The sequence below is a fragment of the Phascolarctos cinereus genome, unplaced genomic scaffold (assembly GCF_003287225.1).
Source record: "Phascolarctos cinereus isolate Bilbo 61053 unplaced genomic scaffold, phaCin_HiC Scaffold_5;HRSCAF=322, whole genome shotgun sequence".
NCBI lineage: Eukaryota > Metazoa > Chordata > Mammalia > Diprotodontia > Phascolarctidae > Phascolarctos > Phascolarctos cinereus.
In genome coordinates, this window is record NW_027555958.1 from 192,224,692 (window position 1) to 192,244,299 (window position 19,608).

The 19,608-nt window shown below is 37.4% G+C and overlaps 1 protein-coding gene across 1 annotated transcript in view; it reads left to right on the forward strand.

Moving 5' to 3' along the window:
* IMPG1 (interphotoreceptor matrix proteoglycan 1) overlaps positions 1–4,342 on the forward strand; it is a 130,497-nt gene extending 126,155 nt beyond the window's left edge. The window contains exons 15-16 of the mRNA XM_078155616.1: positions 3,418–3,624; positions 4,263–4,342. Coding sequence (XP_078011742.1) covers positions 3,418–3,624; positions 4,263–4,342 — 287 coding nt within the window. The remainder of the gene's footprint in view (positions 1–3,417; positions 3,625–4,262) is intronic.
* Positions 4,343–19,608: the final 15,266 nt, after the last annotated feature.

A 19,608-nucleotide genomic window follows, 5' to 3' on the forward strand; every position in this document is an offset into this window, starting at 1 on the left:
TTTTTTTAAGGTTAGAAAATTCTATTTCCAAGATTTTTTTAAGTGTTCAGATATCAGAATTTTTATAATCAATCTATCTTCCTTATATGGGGCAATAAAAAAAATCACCTAAAGATGGAAACATTTCTAAACATCCATTTTCAGAATACTCTCTCCATAGAACATTTCTCTCAAAAAGCAGTTACTTCCTCATTCATTATAACATCATCTTTACTTTGAAGGCACAGATTGTGTGCTCTTTTTTTTAAATATCTGCTAGGTTACACACTAGTGATGGACACTTGCTATCACAGTAAAGTTTGGCAAATTTGGAACACTATTTCTTCTTATAAAAAATGTGAAATCCATCTTTAAGTTGGCTGACTTTGCCACAAGATAACCAGCAAATTTCTATTATTAATTCCATCTCACTTCTGGCCAGATATGATTAGATCTACATTGTTTTTAATCCCAAGTCATAGCTGACAAAGATTTATATTAGGAGTAGAAATGTCAATTATGCCATCTTATTTTTGCCCTCTTATGTTCATATTATTAATGCTATCTTCTGTATGTGATTTTTACAGGTACCTTTTTAGGATTCCTATCCATTTTATGAGGGTTCATTTAGTTAAAAATGTCTCATAAAATCCACAAATCTATTTAACCTGCAACACATCCAATTGTGTCCTTGAACTAGCTCATATCTGCTCAACAAAGCCAACTGTTAAATTTTCAGTGTGAGCATTTACACTTTGGAAACTGACAAATCAGGAATTGATTTATTGTTTTGATGATTCTCTAGATTAAAGAAAGTGATGGAGAAAAAGTTAATAATGCAAATTAAACTTTAAAATGTGTCATGCATGCATTTTTTCCAGAAAGTCAGTTGTTCAGCATTCACCACCACACACCTAAATATATCACAATACACTGGAAGCAGCAAACAAGTAAGGATAGCACTACAAAACCTCAGTATTAGAGAATTCTGACTCTTCCTTCAGGATACCTCATGTATTATATGTGACAGCATAACATATGGACAGACTTAGGGCACTGATATCAATCCATATTGTGCCCTTGTCACTAAGACTTTTGGGATACCTTGTACTAGTAAAGCTTAATTTATTTCTTATTTTTTAGATTAAAAAAATAAAAATAGTTCTGTTATGTTCTTCCTAGTTTCCCACCTGCACCATGGTCTTGAGCACCCCACTTTGGAGACGTTTCATTTTTAGGTGGATTCCCAAATCAATCTCTCAATCTCATGGGAAAATCAGGGAGAGCATAAACCAATCCACACAGGTTTAGTGCGTTTGTACTTCAAAATATACCCAGTTCTGTTCCACAAAATGGAGGGATGATTCATTTATCTAATTTATCCTTCTTCCTCTCTGGGAGGCAGATGGGATCAGCCCACTCTGCTGCGTCACTTTTGTGAATATAAGTAGGCCAAGCTGTTCAGAAAGAAACAGCTCTCTTTGTAAGTTAAAGATTCACTTTTTAGAGAAAACTTCTGCAATTGTCATGAATTACATGTACTAACTAGCAATGAAGAATCAATTCAGCCAGTCTACTTTCTAAACTGAAAGGGAGTTCTCAAAGAGAATGAGTGTTATTGCAAAAAGTTAAAGCAGCTAGGTGACACAGTGGATAGAGCACTGGCCTTGGAGGACCTGAGCTCAAATCTAGCCTCAGACACTTATTAGCTGTGTGACCCCGGGCAAGTCATTTAACCTCACTTGGCAGAGACAGAGACATACCCAGACACAGACCCAGACACAGAGAGACAGAGAGAGACAGAGAGAGATTGCAGAAAGGGTAAGGAAGAAAGTTGCACTATCCTCCTGACTTTTCCTTTTAGGACCAAAGTATTTGATTTCACATTTATAGTTTCTGGTGCCATAACAGGCTCAGAATCCAACTTCTCCACGCATGTAGTTGGTAAAAATTGTTCTTTCTTACATTTGGCATAAGGACCTAAGCAGGACTGGTCTAAGGCAAAAATGTGGAGTTAGCAAAGGTGGTTTTCAGCAGCCTCACTTTTCTCCTTTTGTTGGCATCCCTCACAGATAAGTGATCTATGAGCCTTAAATTTGTTCCACCTTGTTTCTACCAAAATCAGCAGCTCTCACTAAAGGATCTGATGATCTCATTCACACTAAGGAGTTAATGATCAATAATAAAGTGATGTATCACCCCATCTAGGGATGGCCACTGTGGTGTGGTGGAAAGGACACTAGAATAGGAATCAGCAGACCCAGGATCTAGTCTTGGCTCTGTCAATGAGAAAGTCACTTTCTCATTCTGGGCCTTGGTTTCTTTACCTGTAAGGTAAGGGAGATTGTACTAGATGTAGTTCTGTCTAGTTCTAAAAATCTATCATTCCACCTATTCAGGAAATTTTGAGGAAAATAAAGGTATGAAATACAGAAACTAATGATAAAATAGATACCGTGACTCTTTGAATATAAAAAAAGACAGAGTAGGGGTAATGGCTTGATCCAAAGAAATAATTTTCTAATAGAAGCATTTCCGGGCTCAGCAACAGGCTATGGTAGAGAGGGGAGGGAGGAGAGATCATTTTTTGGAGGACCTACCTGGGATTTTCCAATGGTAGACTTGAAATGACTGACTGTGCTACACACATACATACATACATACATACGTACGTACATTTATTTACATATAAAAATACACATACTATATATATAATATATATTTTATATGTGTGTATAGATATTTACATGCATATATGTACATATACATATATGTGTATGTGTATATGTATAGATATAGATAGATATAGTTAATACTCTACCTGGGCAGCTAAATGTCACAGTGGATAGAACACAGGCCTGGAATCAGGAAGAACTGAGTTTAAATGCAGCCTCAGACACTTACTAGCTGTGTGACCCTGGTTAAGTCAGTTAACCCTGTCTGCCTCAGTTTCTTCATCTGTAAAATGAGCTGGAGAAGGAAATGGCAAAGTACTTATTTTTACCAAGAAAATCCCAAAGGGTGTTATAGAGAGTCGGACACAACTGAACAACAACAGAAATCCTGTATCTAAATATCATATCATGGTATCTGATTAGATGTGTGTGTTCATGTGTGTATACACTTAGATGATCAAATGCATGTTCTGTGACAAGTTACAGGTTTATAAGTAGTCTCTACTAGAAATGATTACTTAAAAAAAACAGATTTACTGATAGTCAAACATAATTATATTTAAAGTAAAATTTATTATTTTTATCTACAAGTTCCCAATAGCCTCTAAGAGTTTATTTTTTAAGTGCAATTATTATTCCACCACTAGGAAATACACTATGAATGTGGTAATAGCAGATATATTTTGCTCCCTCAGCTTCAAGTTCAGCCAAGTACTTGTTTATGCATCATTGCATCCATTAAAACATTTCCTTCTTCTTACAGCTGATCAAGCGGACCCATGCAAATTCATGGCCTGTGATGAATTTTCACAGTGCATAAAGAATGAATGGACAAAAGAGGCCAACTGCCTTTGTAAGCCAGGCTACATCAGCCAAGATGGACTGCCCTGTCAAAGCCTGTGCAACGTGGATCCAGGCCGTTGTGTGAACGGAGGAAAATGTGAACTGGTTCCAGGAAAGGGAGCTGTTTGTAGGTAGGCAAATCAATTGAATTGAACACATTGTACTGGAAATCTGGACTTTTGAGAAACCCACTGTCCAGAGCAATTAATGTAGCATTCCCTGTCAGCCTTTCAGCAATACTTGCTGCATCCCAATGACCAAAGATTTCAGGCCAGTTTCAGAAAGTTGTATTGTAAATTATAAAGCAAACTTCTTTTTTTAAAGAAAGCAAAGTTGCAGGATTATAACTTATTTTTATATTCAGAAAGTTCAAGTAGTTAAATACACCAAAGTGGAGAATGGAAAGGGCACTCCATACCAGACCTGTTTGCTTGACTGACTCTGGGCCCCAGTCCCCACATTATCCTCTTAGTGAGGACTAACACTGTGCCCTTCTCTGGACCTTTATTTCTTACACAAGATACATTACTGAAACATTTCTAGAAATTGCTTACATTTTTCCTCTTACAAATTAAAACATCACCTTTGTTTCCCCTTAGGTTGGAAGCCAAGAAATAGAGTAAGGATATAATATTTGTGAATAAAGATTTTTTATTCTGATATTAAGTGATATAAATAAGATTGTGGAGGGTATTTTGATAGTTTAAAAACATTTTTTCCCTCGAAAGTAAGATTGTCTTAAATTCAATTCTGTCTTATATTTAGGTCAAATGAGAAAAGCCCTGGATGTGGAGCCAGTGGATCTGGTTTTTAATCTCAGCTCTACTATTTACAGTACTCTGTGACCTTGGAGAGCTCAGTCCACCATTTTAAGTCTCTATTTCTTCATCAATAAGATGTAAGGGGCGAGGAAATAATATTTGTAGACTAAATTTACTTTTAAATCAATTATGGGGAAAGCAAGAGACATCTTTACTGTTATAATGATATCAAACTATATGACTTGAATTCAGTCAGCAACATTAGTAAGAACAGAATAGTGGCGCAGTGGATAGAGCTTCAAGCCTTCAAGTAGGAAGACCCAAGTTCAAATATGACCTCAGACACTTTCTAGTTCTGTGACTCTAGGTAAGTCACTTAACCCCATTTGCCTCAGTTTTCTAATCTGTAGAATGAGCTGGAGAAGGAAATGGCAAACCATTCCAGTACCTTTACCCAAAATGAGATCACAAAGAATTGGAAACAACTGAACAATAACAATCTCCCTTACAAATCTGAGTTATGATATTTTCATTCTAAAAGATCCAGTCTCTGAACTCTCAAACTCAGAAATTTAAACTTAGGTTTACCCATGCATGTAGTCACTCCAAAGATGGTGCTCCCCAGGAAAGTTCCCTTCTTGGCTATAAGATTAGATCCTGGGGCCAGCTAGGTGGCAGAGTGGATAGAGCACTGGCTCTGGAGTCTGGAGCACCTGAGTTCAAATCCAGCCTCAGACACTTGACATTTACAAGCTGTGTGACCCTGGGCAAGTCACTTAACCCTGCTTGCCTCCTTGGGGAAAAAAAAGGTAGTTTTTTAAGAGACAGCAAAGTGGCGCAGTGGAATGAGCTCTGGCCTTGGAGTTGGAAGGACCTGAGTTCAAATTTGGCCTCAGACACTTACTAGCAGTGTGACCTTGGTCAAGTCACCTAACCCCAATTGCCTCACTCAACAACAAAAAAATTAGATGTGAGACTCTCACTCCCACCTGCAGAAGAGATTTAGGTTTAGGAACAGTGGCCTTGATCTCCCCTCTACAGTTTCATGCAAACACATGTTTATACATGTGCACACACAGAGCAATAATAGTGATTTATCATGGAAGCAGAATACCATAGGAGATGTGCTTATACAAAGCCTTAAGGGAAGTTTAAGGACCATATTCTTGAATCCCAACCTACTATGTAGATAGGAGAGGGAGGAATTCCACCCCAAGTTTCCCCACCCCCACTTTCTGCACTCTGGAAGAAGACAATGACTGTGTTCTCCAGCTTGCTTTGTAGACCACAAGGAAGGGTAGCTGATCCTCAATCATCCAATCAGTAGGATTCCCTGTGTCCTATCCCTTGGTTTAAAACCATCTTTACCCCAGACATTTTTAGCCCTGCCATTTTTGCTGCTGCTACTTTACCCTGAAGACCACTGAGGTCTATGACTGGGAAGAGCTAAGCCACTCAGCTCAGTGCTCTCTAAGACCATGCATCCTCAGCTTTAGCAATTTTCCAAACTTTACTGTACCCTCCTTGCCTGTTTTCCTGCTTTCCACTTGGATAGAGTGCTAGTTAGGCTTGAAGTCAGGAAGATGTGAGTTCAAATCTAGCCTTAGTCACTCACTAGCTATATAACTCTGGACAAGCCACTTAATCTCTCTCTGTCTCAGTTACCTCAAATGTAAAATGAGAATAATGATAGCATCTACCTTGCAAGGTTGTTGTGAGGATCAAACAAAACAATATTTGTAAAAGAACTTCACACAGTGATTGGCATATAGTAGCTTATATAAATGTTCATTCTCTTCCTTTCCCATTCCCCTTCTACCTCTTATCCTAAAACTGTAATCAATTCACCACTATCGTTACCTCTAGAAAGAGTGCATTAATAAATTGCATTGTTCCAGTCAATATCATTGTGACTTCCCTGACCATAAATCCTTTCCCTAGCCACCACTCCACATATACATTGTCTCTTCCATTAGAATATGAGCTCTTTGATGGCAGGTATTGCTTCAATTTAGGATAATTAGTTCATTTTAAACTAAAGAGCAATACAATAGCCCCTAATATCTACATTAGTTCCTCCCTCTGCTGCTTTAAGGAGTTTATTTTAGATTAAAAGTTATTAATCCTATTAAAATTGCTCCTAGAACCCACTTCAGGAAATTCATAACATTTACATAGTAGTTGGGCTCTCTGCCTAAATTTGTATTTGTTTCTCTATTTAACTCCTCTTTTAGAGGAGGAAATCTGTGGATAGACAGGCATCAGGAAGGGAAGCTGGGGAAAGGGGCAGACCTTTTCTCAAGAATTCTCTCAGTCCTTGAGGAGGTGGGTACATTGGTGAGTTCAGCCTGGGTTTTCTGCTCCAAGATACCTAGAGAGAAAAAGGTCCTCCTCAATATCTACCTTGTCAGTCACAATTCAGTCTACATTCCCTTCCTCTTTCACTGATTGACCTGGGTCTTCTAGCTCTTGGCTCAGCTCTATGATCTTGCTACTTCTTCTCTGCTTCCAGAACTTAGAAGTCTTTATGTGGTTCTAAGAGTTTTTTTCTTTTATACAAATTCTTTAGATCATGACCAAGTCTCTCACTGATGGCCTTGATAGATTTAAGAAGGTATATAAGCCCTGTTCATACCCTATTCTTATTGATTGATTCAAACTAAAAATATTTTTATCTAACGAAAATAATTACTTTTAGGTAGATGGGATAATCAGTAGACTCTGACATTTCTCCAAAAAGAAAACTGAATTTACACAAAAGAGTAAGATGTGGTACTGAGGTCAGATTCAGGAGAGTGGTTTGAGTGTGAAAGAATTCACTTTTAGCCATTGGGAGCTTTATTTAATATGTAAACACATGGGCCCTTTTAGCAAGAAAGCTAAGTAAGGCCCTGATATTTGGGAGAACCAGGCTTATATAGAGGTTTCAGAATGATGATGTAATTTTAGGATTTTTTATGGGGGTTAAAGATTAAGGACAGGATAAGGATGAACAGGATGAGGAAGAAGGTTGCTTACAAGATAAGGAGCAATTTTTATGACACAGGATGAGGAAGCAACCCTTAATATTCTTTTTGAATATTTATGGCATCATACTATATCCACATCATTTGGCCACTTTCTGGCTATTCTCTCTGCATTCTCCCCATCCTCACCCCAATTAGTTAGCATTTATTAAACACTTACTATGTGTAGCCTGTGTTAACTACTGGGATACAAAGACAAACCTGAAACAGTCTGTCAAGAAGCTTACGTTCCTCAGAGAAGAAAGGAAAAACAGAACATGGAATATTTTCCAAGGTGGTGTTTATCAGATAATTTTCTATTTGTATAATTGGGTTGAGTAGCTAAGTCAATTAAAATTGTAAACAGCAGTGGAAGGGATATGTTTGATTCAACCAACATAATTACTGTGCATATTTATTCTGATCCACAAAGGTAATTCTGCCCTTCACCTGTCATGCCTTCATTGACCATCAAAATCAGTTATTCCTTGTGTCACTCTGACACTGGAAGTAGGTCATTTAGGTTTTTCTCTTGCCCTCCTCACCCCAAAACCTTTGTTCATTTCTTTAACTCATATCCCAAGACTAATTCCTTAGCTGTCTACTCATTTTGGGCCAGAGAGAGCTGCAGAAATGGCAATCTTAATCTCACATCCATATCATGTTAAGTCAAGGGATGATTCTGAATTGCTACGGTTATGATCTCATTTGACTATAATATACAGAGTATCCCAAAGTCTTAGTTCAGCTTTAAGCCATAATTGCTTAAAACCGAACTAAGATTTTTAGGATTCTGTGTCAATAGTTCAATAAAAAAGAATTTCTATAATTCTGAAAATTTTACTTAAATGGCTATGATCTAGGAGATTTCAGTGTTAACAGAAAACATAGGCTTATGAGGAAAAATTAAGATATCTCTCAACTTATACCAGAAATCTAAACTTATTGGAAAATAAGTTTGAGGAAACTGAGTATGATTTCACCACATTTTTAAATACATAAACTCCTAGGATTTTAGAGTTGTGTCATCTAGTACAATCCCTTCATTTTACAGATAAGAAAACCCAGAGATGATAGGTGTCTGGCCAAAGGCCACAGAGTATTGGATTCTGTGTCAACTTAAAGGAAAGAACTAGTAAAATCCTGTTGGAATGAGTGCCCTTGGGCAAAGTTGTGTCTGTTTTCACAGAATAGGCTACTTAGGTTGATTTATCTAGTTCTGATTCTATTGCAAAGTATTGTATTTCTTAACCTTTGTATTTTTTCCTCAAACCTTGTTCAGCACGAATTTAGCATTAAATATTTATGAATATACTTTATACATTTTTCACTTGCCTCGTTGTAGATGTCCTGTACACAGACACAGGCTGCGCAAGGATTGTACTGGTAAAATTCCCTCCAGAATCAGCAAATTCCTTCATTTTCAGAGTGCCTCATTTTGGATTAGATGATCTGGACTCCCTTTCTCCCCACCATCTTTCTGATCATTAGGCAAAAGAAAGAATGAAAAAGCTCATCTGATTTGCACTAAAGCATTTATACTTTTCCCCAGACAAACATGTTAAATTTTGTCCTTGAATTCTGCAGTGTTGATATTTTTATGCGCAAAATGTTCTCCATTGTTGAGATGCTCTCAGTAACCGTAAACTGGGAACCTGCCATTAACTCACAACACACACCCCCCTTTTTAGCATGTTGACTTTCACACTTCTCCCTCCAGTGGCCTCATGTCAATCCTAGAGAGATTAGTAGTCATGGAACATTACACAAACACAAAATCTCATTAGCACACATTTCCTCCCAGCTTAAAGGACAGGTACCCCCAAAGTGATACCACTCTCCGTTTTCATGTGCCCCCATTCACTTCACAACTAAATTGGTGTGAAGCTTCTTCAGTCTCCTTCCAATCTCAGCTTTGGAGCTAAAACTACCAATTTGTCCAAGTCACTGACCTTCCTGTATCTGTTAACAGTTAGATTTCAAAAAAACATGAGAACAGAAATATTTCCTCTCAGAACAGCTGAGAAAGCTGGACATGGCTTGGAAAACTATCTTGATTCTCTAAATTTTAATCAAGAAAGAGTTAACCAACCATACCCTTGCCATTTTTTTTGTAGGTCACCAGATCATTCTTTGATACCAGAATTGACAAGTTAGGATCAGGAATGCTGAATTTCAAGCAACAACAAGAGAACAAGGTACAATCACACCTGTTGGATTTAATTATGATATTTTGTATTCTGTGGTTGACTTGGAACTTTATCTGTGTTTGTATCATTTTATTGAGAGGTAAATAAATACACCTTCCTTTGCTAACTAGGTCTTCCTATGCAACCATGCTTTTTTTTTTTTAACCTGGACTTCAATGTCTCTGGAGTCAGGAATCAAGGTAAGAAAATTGCCTCCATCAACAGAGAACAGCTATTCTGCAATTTATCATCTTAGAGAGTTCCCTAGGGCATAAATAGTTTAAATGACTTGCTCAGGACCACACACCACTGTATCAGAGGCAGAATTTGTATATAAGTCTTCCTAACTCAAAAACAAAGTCTTAATCTAAAACTAAGCTTCACACACACACACACACACACACACACACACACACACACACACACACACAAAACCACCACTACCACTACCTCAGGAAGGTAAATGAAAGCCTGTTTTATTGGGGAAATCAATAAACAAACATTTATTATTGTCTACTTTGTGTCTGACACTATATTAACTTAAGGCAAAAACAAAAAAGCCCCTCAATACACTTTATTGAGGAAACAACATTGGCATATATCAGTAGACATGAAATATAAACGTAAAGTAATTTGGTTGAGGGAGGGACTAGACATTGGGAGATTAGGAAAGGCCTCTTGTAGGAGCTGGTTTGAATGGAGTATTTTGAGATTCTTGCCAGTTGCCAAATCTTGCCCTTTCACTTTCACAAGGTCTCTTATATTCAACCCCTTCTCTACACTCACACAGCTACCACCTTAGCTCAGATCCTCATCACTTCTCACCTAGATTATTGCAACAAGTTCCTAACTGAGCTCCCTACCTTAAGTCTGTCACAACTCCAATCCATTTTACACATTGCTGCTAAAAATAACTTCCCTTAAGCTTAAAACTGACCAAGTGGATCCCCTACACAATCAACTCTGGTAGCTTCCTATTACCTCTAAAATAAAATACAAATTTTTCTGTTTAGCTTTTAAAACCCTTCGTCATATGCTACTCCCATCTTCTTTTCTTTCAACTTCCTTGGATATTAAGCCCCCCCCCCTCCTGCTTTCTGAATCCAACCAGACAGGTGTTCTACCTATTGCTCACACAGACCTTCCATCACCATGGCTTTACACTGGCTAACCCAAACACTGAAAGTAATTCCCTCTTACCTCTGTCCCATTAGAGTCTCTCTCTTCCTTGAAGACTCAGCTCAAGCACCATGCCTTTCTTCACCTCTTCATCTTTATCTGCTAGTCCTTTTCCAAACAATTTTATATTTAACTATTTGGGATGTGTATATGTACATATGCACGTTTGTGTGTGTGTATATATATATATATATATATATATATATATATATATATATATATATATTTTATTCATGTTGTATGTATTCTTATATGTACTTATCTCCTCCTTAGAATGTAAACTTTTTGAGAGTAGGGATTGTTTCATTTTTTACACTTGGATCCTCAACTGCACAGTGCCTAGCACATAGTAGGAACTTAATACTTACTGATTAATTGATTGATTGAATGGTCTTGATGCATGAGTAGCTCCTCTCAGGGATGACTTTTGGGGCTGCTCATTGTGAAGGGAAGACTCTCCTGTACCTTGATGCCACCTCAGCTGGGCTTGGAGTGGTCTTTGTAGCACTCATACTTCCAACGAGGTTGCCCTGGACAGAAGGCAGCTTGGAGCTATCTGTTACATCATTGGGACTGCAAGGGACACTCTCCTTAGATAAGATCTCCTGCAGGATTCGTTTCTCACATTCATTTGATAGCATTCCTGCCTAGGAAGATGAGGGATGAGGTAGGGAAGGGTAGATTAGGGATACTTGCAGTCTGCATCACTAATGTTGTGGCTTAAATGGGGATACTCCTCCCATCTACCTTGCCAAAGATTTTGATCTTGTTCACTTTAAATCACTTATCTCATCCACTTCAAGCAAAAGTATTCCCCTTTTCAAGCCATACCCACTTCCATTTCTACGCTTTTGCTTTAACTGGCTTAGATTCCCAGGATTCTTTACTGGCTTTGTATACAGCACTCTTACCTCAGTAGAACTATGGAATTTCAATGGTGTTACTATTTCAGGGGTTACTAGGGGCTCTCTGTTCATAAACTGATTGAGGGTGGGGAATGTTAATCTAGTTAAGACTTTAGCTCGGTCCTTTTTTTTCTCATTCAAAGTATCTTGGCAGCTGTGAATGACATCTTTTGTCCTCTCAATGTATTCATTTGAAGGACAGTTCTCTCTCTGGTCATCTTAACAGTCTGTCTCTCCTTCACATTTTATCTCAGATGAGGTATTTGAAATCTAGGAAGGTTAAGTGATTTGGCCACCATCACACAGATAGTAAGCTTCAGAGGCATCTAACTCTAGTGTCTTTTCCCACTACACTAAGCTACCTAATATATGCAAGAGAGTGTTTAGGAAGATACAGCAGAGCACCATCTTTAAAGACTCCTTCACCAGAGTAAAGATCTTGGTGATTTTGTCTGGACCTTTCCACCATGAGCCAAGAGGCTTTACCACGTCTGTGAGGAGCTCTTTGGGGTCAGTGGAGCCTGAGTCTATAGTGGTAACATTATTCAATGTTTTTTTTTTTCCATGTAAGCACCTCAGGCAGGTAATAGGAGGATCGGCATAACTGGATAAAATAAAGCAACCAACTAGAATCCAAAGCTTAGTTACTTGGGAAGCAAGTAATAAAAAAAAAATGTAAATAAATCCAGCTCTCCCTTCCCTCTTCCCCTCCTCCCCCACTTAAGGAAAGGGTCTTATAAATGGTTACACACCAACAAAAAATCTTGAGTGTACTCAAAAAGTGGACACTAAATGTAAAGATAGATGGGAAAATATAAGTTGGAGGAAGTGTGGTTTCCTATTTTTGATGATAAATGATTTGTGGTCATGCTCCTTCACCCCTAAATTTAAGTGCCAAGTAGCATGAGTTAGGATAACAAAATAAAGGTGATTATATTTAGTATAGACACAAATCCAGCAGCCACCATAAAATGCTCAATACATTAAAATAGTCAACAGAAGAGACTACTGTTTTCTACTCTCTCAACTATGTCTTCAATTCAACTTTTATTAAGCACCAGCTTCGGGTAAGGCACTCTGCTAAGATTCTGGGTATACAAAGGCAAAACCAAAGCACCTTCAGTCGTCAAGTATTAATACCCTTCTCAAATGAAATCATATAATTTTGTGATTGTATTTTTAAAAGCTGATATTTTCACAAGGAATATTTTACATTTCCATGGATTGCACATAGTCATAATAATTCAGGCACTATATTCTTTCAAGGACAAAGAATAATACTCTAATGCAAAATTGTGTTGAAGAGGGAAGACGTAATATCAGAAACTCCTTCCATTTCGTTATTAGATAGTCACTTTTCCTTCATTTTTGTTTCTTTAAGCTATAGATGAAAAAAACTTTTTTTCCTTCTGCTTAATTTTTCTGAAGAGAATAACTTTTATGGAATTTTTGTCATTAATTACACAACTGTAAAAATAGGCTGCATATATCTTTGTGTGTATATAGCCATTCAGAAAAATTAACTTTTTAATTATTCTTGTCTCTTGGTAATGCCATGGAAAATTGCCCAGGTGTGGAGCTACTTGCTGTGTGTGACCTTGGACAATCACTTAATACCATTGAGTCTCAGTTTCCTCATCTGTAAAATTATATTAGAATAAGGTCTTTTCCAAGTGTAAATTTATGATCTTTTGGTTCTAACATACGATAAATATGTTCAAGTTAAAATTCCACAGTGGAAAAATATCCAACATTAGCCAGTCAATGTCTGACAAAGTCTTAAGTGATCAACTGGGGTTCATTACAAAACCCTAACTCTAGAAAGCATCTGCTTAAAGGATAAATGATTTAATTCATATCATATCAATCATAGCAAAGATATAATCAGGAAGGACACTCGAAATCAAACACAAAGTATGATCTAGTCAATCAGCAAGTATTTATTAAGTTCCTACTTTGTACCATGTGCTAGGGATCCAAGTACGAAGAAAGAAACAATTCCTGCTCCAAATAAGCTTACATTCAAATGGAAGAGGCAAGAAGTACACATAGAAATACACACAATATAAAATGAATACACACATTTTTATATAGTCAAATATTAGAGAGCATAGGAAGAAGGCCACTAGCAATTAGAGAGATGAAGTAAGGTTTCAGGTAGAACATGGTGCTTGAACTTTATCTTCGAAGAATAGAGGGACTCTATGAGGCAGTATTAAGAAAAGAGTACATTCCAGGCATGTGAGACAATTAGTGTAACGCCAGAGACATGGGAAATTGGATATCTCATGTGAGGAACAGAAAAAAGGCCAGTTTGGCTGAATCACAGAGTGTAGGAAGTTGTATAATGTCCAATGACACTGGAAAGATATGTTGGAACTATACTGCAAAGGACTTCAAAACCTGAACAGAAATTTATATTTTATTCTTGAAGCAATAGGAAGCCACTGGAGTTGATTGAGTAGGACAGTTACATGTTCGACTCTGGACTTAAGGAAAATCACTTTGACAGCAGTGTATAAGGGCAATCTGGAGTGGGAAAGAGATATGGGAGAGAGAACAATTAGGAGGCTATTCTAATAATTTAGGTGAGAAGTAGTGATGACCAGGACTAAGGTGGCAGCTGTGTGAGTGGAGAAATCAGAAGCAAGAGATGTTGTGAAGGGGAAAACAGCCAAGATTTAACAACTGGTTGAATTTATGGGGTAAGAGAGAGTGAGAAGGCCAACATAATGCCAAATTATAAACCTCAGACTCTGAAGGATGGTAGTCCTTCCATGGAAACAAAGAAGCTTGAAAGAGGGGAAAAGTTGAGAGGGATAGGGGAGAGAGGTAATGAATTCAATTTAAAACACGTTAAATTTAAGAAGTCTCCAAGACATATAATTTGATATGTCCAGTAGGCAACTGATGATGTGGGACTGATATGGATAATAAGCCAGCAAAGGAGGTTGAGGAGTGGTCAGACAGGTTTAGAGACAAACCAGACAAGAGTAGTGTCACACAAAAAACATCGAGGAAGAGCAGCTAAGTGGCGCAGTGGATAGAGTAGTGGCCCTGGAGTCAGGAGGACTCAAGTTCAAACTCAGACTCAGACACATAATACTCACTAGCTGTGTGACCTTGGAAAAGTCCCTTAAACCCAATTGCCAAAAAAAAAAACCCAACAAGGAGAGTATCCAAGAGGAGAGGGTAGTCACCATTGTCCAAGGCAGCAGATAGGTTAAGAATTAGGATTGAGGAAAGACCACCAGATTTGGCAATTTAGAGATCATTGTTAACTTTGAAAGAGCAGTTTCAGGTAAGTGGTGAGGTCAAAAGCCAGACTGAAAAGGGTTGAGGAGAGATGAATGGCAGCTAGTGGCAGATAACTTCCTCAATGAAATTTGACTGAGAAAGGGAGGAAAGTTATAGGTCAATAACTTGAGGGGATGCAAGGGTGAAGTGAAGACATTTTTAGCAATGGGGGACTGGTCATACAACAGGGAAAGAACCAATTAATAGGAAGAGGCTGAAAAATTAGCAAGAGGGATCACTGAGAATGAAATTTTCTGGAGAAGACAGGAGAGAATGGGATCAAGTAAACAGGTAAAGGGGTTGGTCTTGACAAGAATGACAATCTCTTTTGTCAGAGAGACTGGGGGAAAGGAGCAAAAAGTGGGAGATCTCAAGGATTTTTTCTAATAAAAAGAATGAGAAAAATGGAGCTCAATAGTTTCCATTTTTTTTCCATTAAATTACTTCTGAGGTGCTTTTGAGATGAGAGATAGGAGGAAGGAGACTGGGGTGGGGAGGAGGAAAGAGAACATTAGGAATAGTTTCTTAGGGGCAGGCAGTGATAGTGAAACAATTAGGGAGGAATAAAAGGACTCCCATGCTACAATGAATTTCCACTGTACCAAGTTGTCACCTAGCAGCAGGAGAATATTCAAGTAGGCGCAGCAACTACCAAGGCTAGTTAACATGAATTTGTAATGTACTCATTCAGCACATTTGCAAGATTTCATCCAGTTTCATTCAGCAGCTCATAAGCAGAAACAGAGGAAGCAGATGGTGGGGGTAATCTAGGGCTGAGTTTTAGCAAGAGAAAAGGGGTGCCAGATACAAGGAGTAAGAGATTCAAAGGCAGAGAAGAGTGTAGAGTTGAAATGGCTAATGAACTGAAGCTGGAGAGGGAGAAAAGTCAAAACTGGGGTAATGACCAGAGAAAGTACTGAGGAGTTAAGGAATGGAGATCTTGATAAGGCTGAAGAAGAAATACAGGAAAGATAAAGTATAGGTAGAGATGCAATGATACGAAGTTATAATCTGAAAGGGGAAGGAATGTCAGAGTTTCTAATTGGGGAAGTGAAACATTTGTGGGTAATGATGACTTAATCTTAATTCCAGGCATATCCACACTTGAAATACTCTGTGCTATTCTGGTTGCTTCATCTCAAGAAAATATTTAAACTAAAATTACCATAGAGATTATACATGGGAAAAGACTAAAGAAAAAATGGAATGAGAGGAGTTTCTTTTAAGTAGGGATTATTGGATCTGTGAATTTGGATAGGAAAAATAACATCTTTATTTCAACGTAATTCCATTGCTTTGTAATTTTATGTATTTTATTTTATGCATTTAAAAAGCATTTTCTGAGTGGTCACTAAGCTTCACCAGACTGTCTACCAAAAGGATGACATAAAAAAACTTAAAACTCCTGAGTTAGACCTTCATTTGAAAAAGGATTAGACTGAAGTTCATAAAATGATGAAAAGCACAGATATTATATTCATCACATTTTGAATTACTATAACGAAGACATTTTAAAGCTTGAAAGCAGTTTGGAAAACTTATGCATAAAGTAGAAAACATTCTGAATTTATTACCCTAATAAGTGCTACAAAGTAAAAATATTAAGTATATTTAAGGGTTTAAGTAGAACTATATTCATATCCATGACAGGTTAAAGGTTGGGAATATGTAGGATACATTACGACCTTCTAAAGTAGTCAGACAACAAGGACTTAAATGCTTAGTATGTGCCAAGCACAATGTTGCCCATGAAATAATATAATGGAGAGTACGTATACCATCTCCTAAGTCCTTTTAATTCATTCATTAGCATTTACTGAATGGCTACTATTTGCCAGGAATGGGTACTGGGGATACAATCCCTGCCTTCAGGAGTTTAGAATCTTGGGAAAGGGGAGTGAGTGACAGAGGTAACAACATCCCACAGAAGGAAAAGTCTCAAGCACAAACTCTATACAATAGAAATACCAAGTAATTTTTAGAGGGAGTACTAGCAACAGGGGAGAATCAAGATAGGATTTGTGCAGGATGTGACATGTGTTGTGCCTTGAAGGAAGCTGACAATTACACGTAGTATTCCATAAATCTCAGTGTAATTTTAAGCTTTAATACCTTAAAACTGAACTAAGATTTTTGGGACACCCTGTATAAGATGGAGGGAAGGAAGGAAGGAGTGAATTCTGAGCATGAGCGACAGCCTATGCAAAGGCACAAAGCCAGATGACAGAATCTCAAATGGCAAATGGGACAGAAAAGGGAGGGGGGGAAAGAGCATGAAGAAGAAGAATGTGCAATAAACCTAGAAAAGTAAGCTGAATTCACATTGTGAAGGAATTTAAAGAACAATCAGTACAATTTGTATTTTATCCAAGAAGTAGGAAAGAACTACTACGCTAGAAACATCTCAAGTAAGGGAGTGACATATTGGTTTGGCAGTAGTGTCTGTTGGATGGCTTGGACAGGCAAGATACTGGAGGCAGGGAGACCAATGATGAGTCTATCACAATAGCTAGAAGAGAAGTGGTGAGGATCTAAATGAAGGCAGTGGCCATGACAGTAGAAAAAAGGGTCAAATGTGAAAGCATTATGACAGTACAACCAACAAAACTTTGTACATCTCTGATAGACAAAAATAAGCTGAAGCACTGATCTTCCCTATATGGCAAGGATGCCTCATGTTCTTAATCTTTTTCTCTTTCAGGTATGGAGAACCGAATTTTGAATTACCAATCTTAGGATAGGAAGATTCAACCATCTGACCTACAGTTGAAAGAGCTTGTAAATCTCAATGTTTTCAAACACCCAGGGGAGAGAGAGAGAGAGAGAGAGAGAGAGAGAGAGAGAGAGAGAGAGAGAGAGAGAGAGAGAGAGAGTGTGTGTGTGTGTGTGTGTGTGTGTGTGAGTGACCACTACAAATGCAAAACACAACTTGTCTGTAACTTAGTTGACAGTCAATTCAAGAATTGCTACAGAAAAGTTCATCACCTGGTGGCCACACAGCTAGGTTGGTAATCAGACAACATATAGTCAATAAATATATACCAAGTGCCCCCTCCCCACAGTGAAATCATATCCATTATATTAACAAAGGCAGTAGGAATTATTTATCACCAGACCCAACATTAAGAAATAGCATTTATACAGTATTGCATACACAGTAGGTATTCGAATAAATTCCTGATGTTTGAGAATGATAACAATGTTGTTGTACTGGGAGTCAGAAGACCTTGGTTGTAACTGACATTCTGTCCCTGACCTTAAGTAAAGAAATTGACCTCTCTGGGAACTCAGTTTCCTCATCTGTAAAAGTAGTGGGACTGGAGGTTGAATCAAGTCTTTTGGATACCCCTCAGGTCTAGAATTATGTTTCTAATATAATGGTTAATACAGTATTTCCAAAAATTCTTCAGATTACCAATCCCTCTACCAATTACAGATCACAACCTCTATTACTGGAGGGTCCCCAAGAACTGCTATTGTTAGCAAGTACATCATTCAAAGGCCAAACTCAGCAATCATCTTCAGAAAACTTGGCTAAATTGGTCTATGGCTATGAAGTCTACCAGAAGGCGTACAAGTAAAGATTTTGTAGCTAGGTAGGGCCTACCAGAGCTCTGGCAATAACATAGCCATAGAGAACCCAATATCAGCTCCATGATACAATGAAGCATTAGAGTAGAACTTTAAAAAGGTGTCCAGTATTAGATTAGGAAATAACAAGAGCTCACAATAATGTGGTATTCTATGAAGCACTTTCTTCATATTATCCTCATTTTACATATGAGGAAATTGAGAGAAGTTAAGCAACTTGTCCACAATTGCACACCTAGTAATGATTAGAACTAACACTAGAACCCAGGTCTCTTGACAAAAAATCTAATGCTCTTTTCAGGCTATACAAAAATATATACATATTTTACAGTGCAAAAAGCTGAATATTTGCAAGCTCTACCCTAGAAAAGAGATGAATCTTCTGCAGTACATTTGCATGCTAAGGGTATATACCTTCCAATTAATACTCAATAGTTTAAAGTACACACAAGTCTACATAAAACAAGCTTATGCACCAGATAGATTTAGCTTCAGTCATTTCTGGGGTATTTAAAAAAAGTAATTGGGACATTTTAGACTCAATTATCAGAGAAATCCCACTTGTCCTTTTACTCCATGTACAATCCTACTTTCAGAGATTATACAATTAAAAACTCACACCATACTAATTTGAAGACGATGTTTGCAGTAGACAAACCATAAGGGAAAGCTTACGAAGCTCTTCTTTCAATTAAAGAACATAGTATATTAAAGAGCACATTTTTCCTATTTTTGTAACTTTTTATCTCAATTTTAACTGGTATCATAAACATGTTTTAAATGTACATTTTAATGACAAATTAATCCTCATTAGCCCTTATCAATGTCAAATATGAACTATTTCCAAATAAATTTGTTATAAATAGGCTTTTCTTTCAATAAAATATGCCTGTTTCTTACACATTGGTCAATTTATCTTGAAATGAATATCATCCTGTTTTATTTTCAGCTTTTAATGATTTTAGACATAATTTGTAAAAAGCTATTATAATCAAAAGACAATAAAATATTAAATAGCAGCATCAACAATCTCAACTAAAATCTTTACAAATGAAGATAATTAAATTTTCTAGTCATACAACACTCCCTTTAGAAAAGTCATCCCTCCAACTGTTATACAACTTTCTTTTCCTCTAAAAAACAGACTATAAGTGCGCTGAAAACCCACACAATACAAGGCAAAG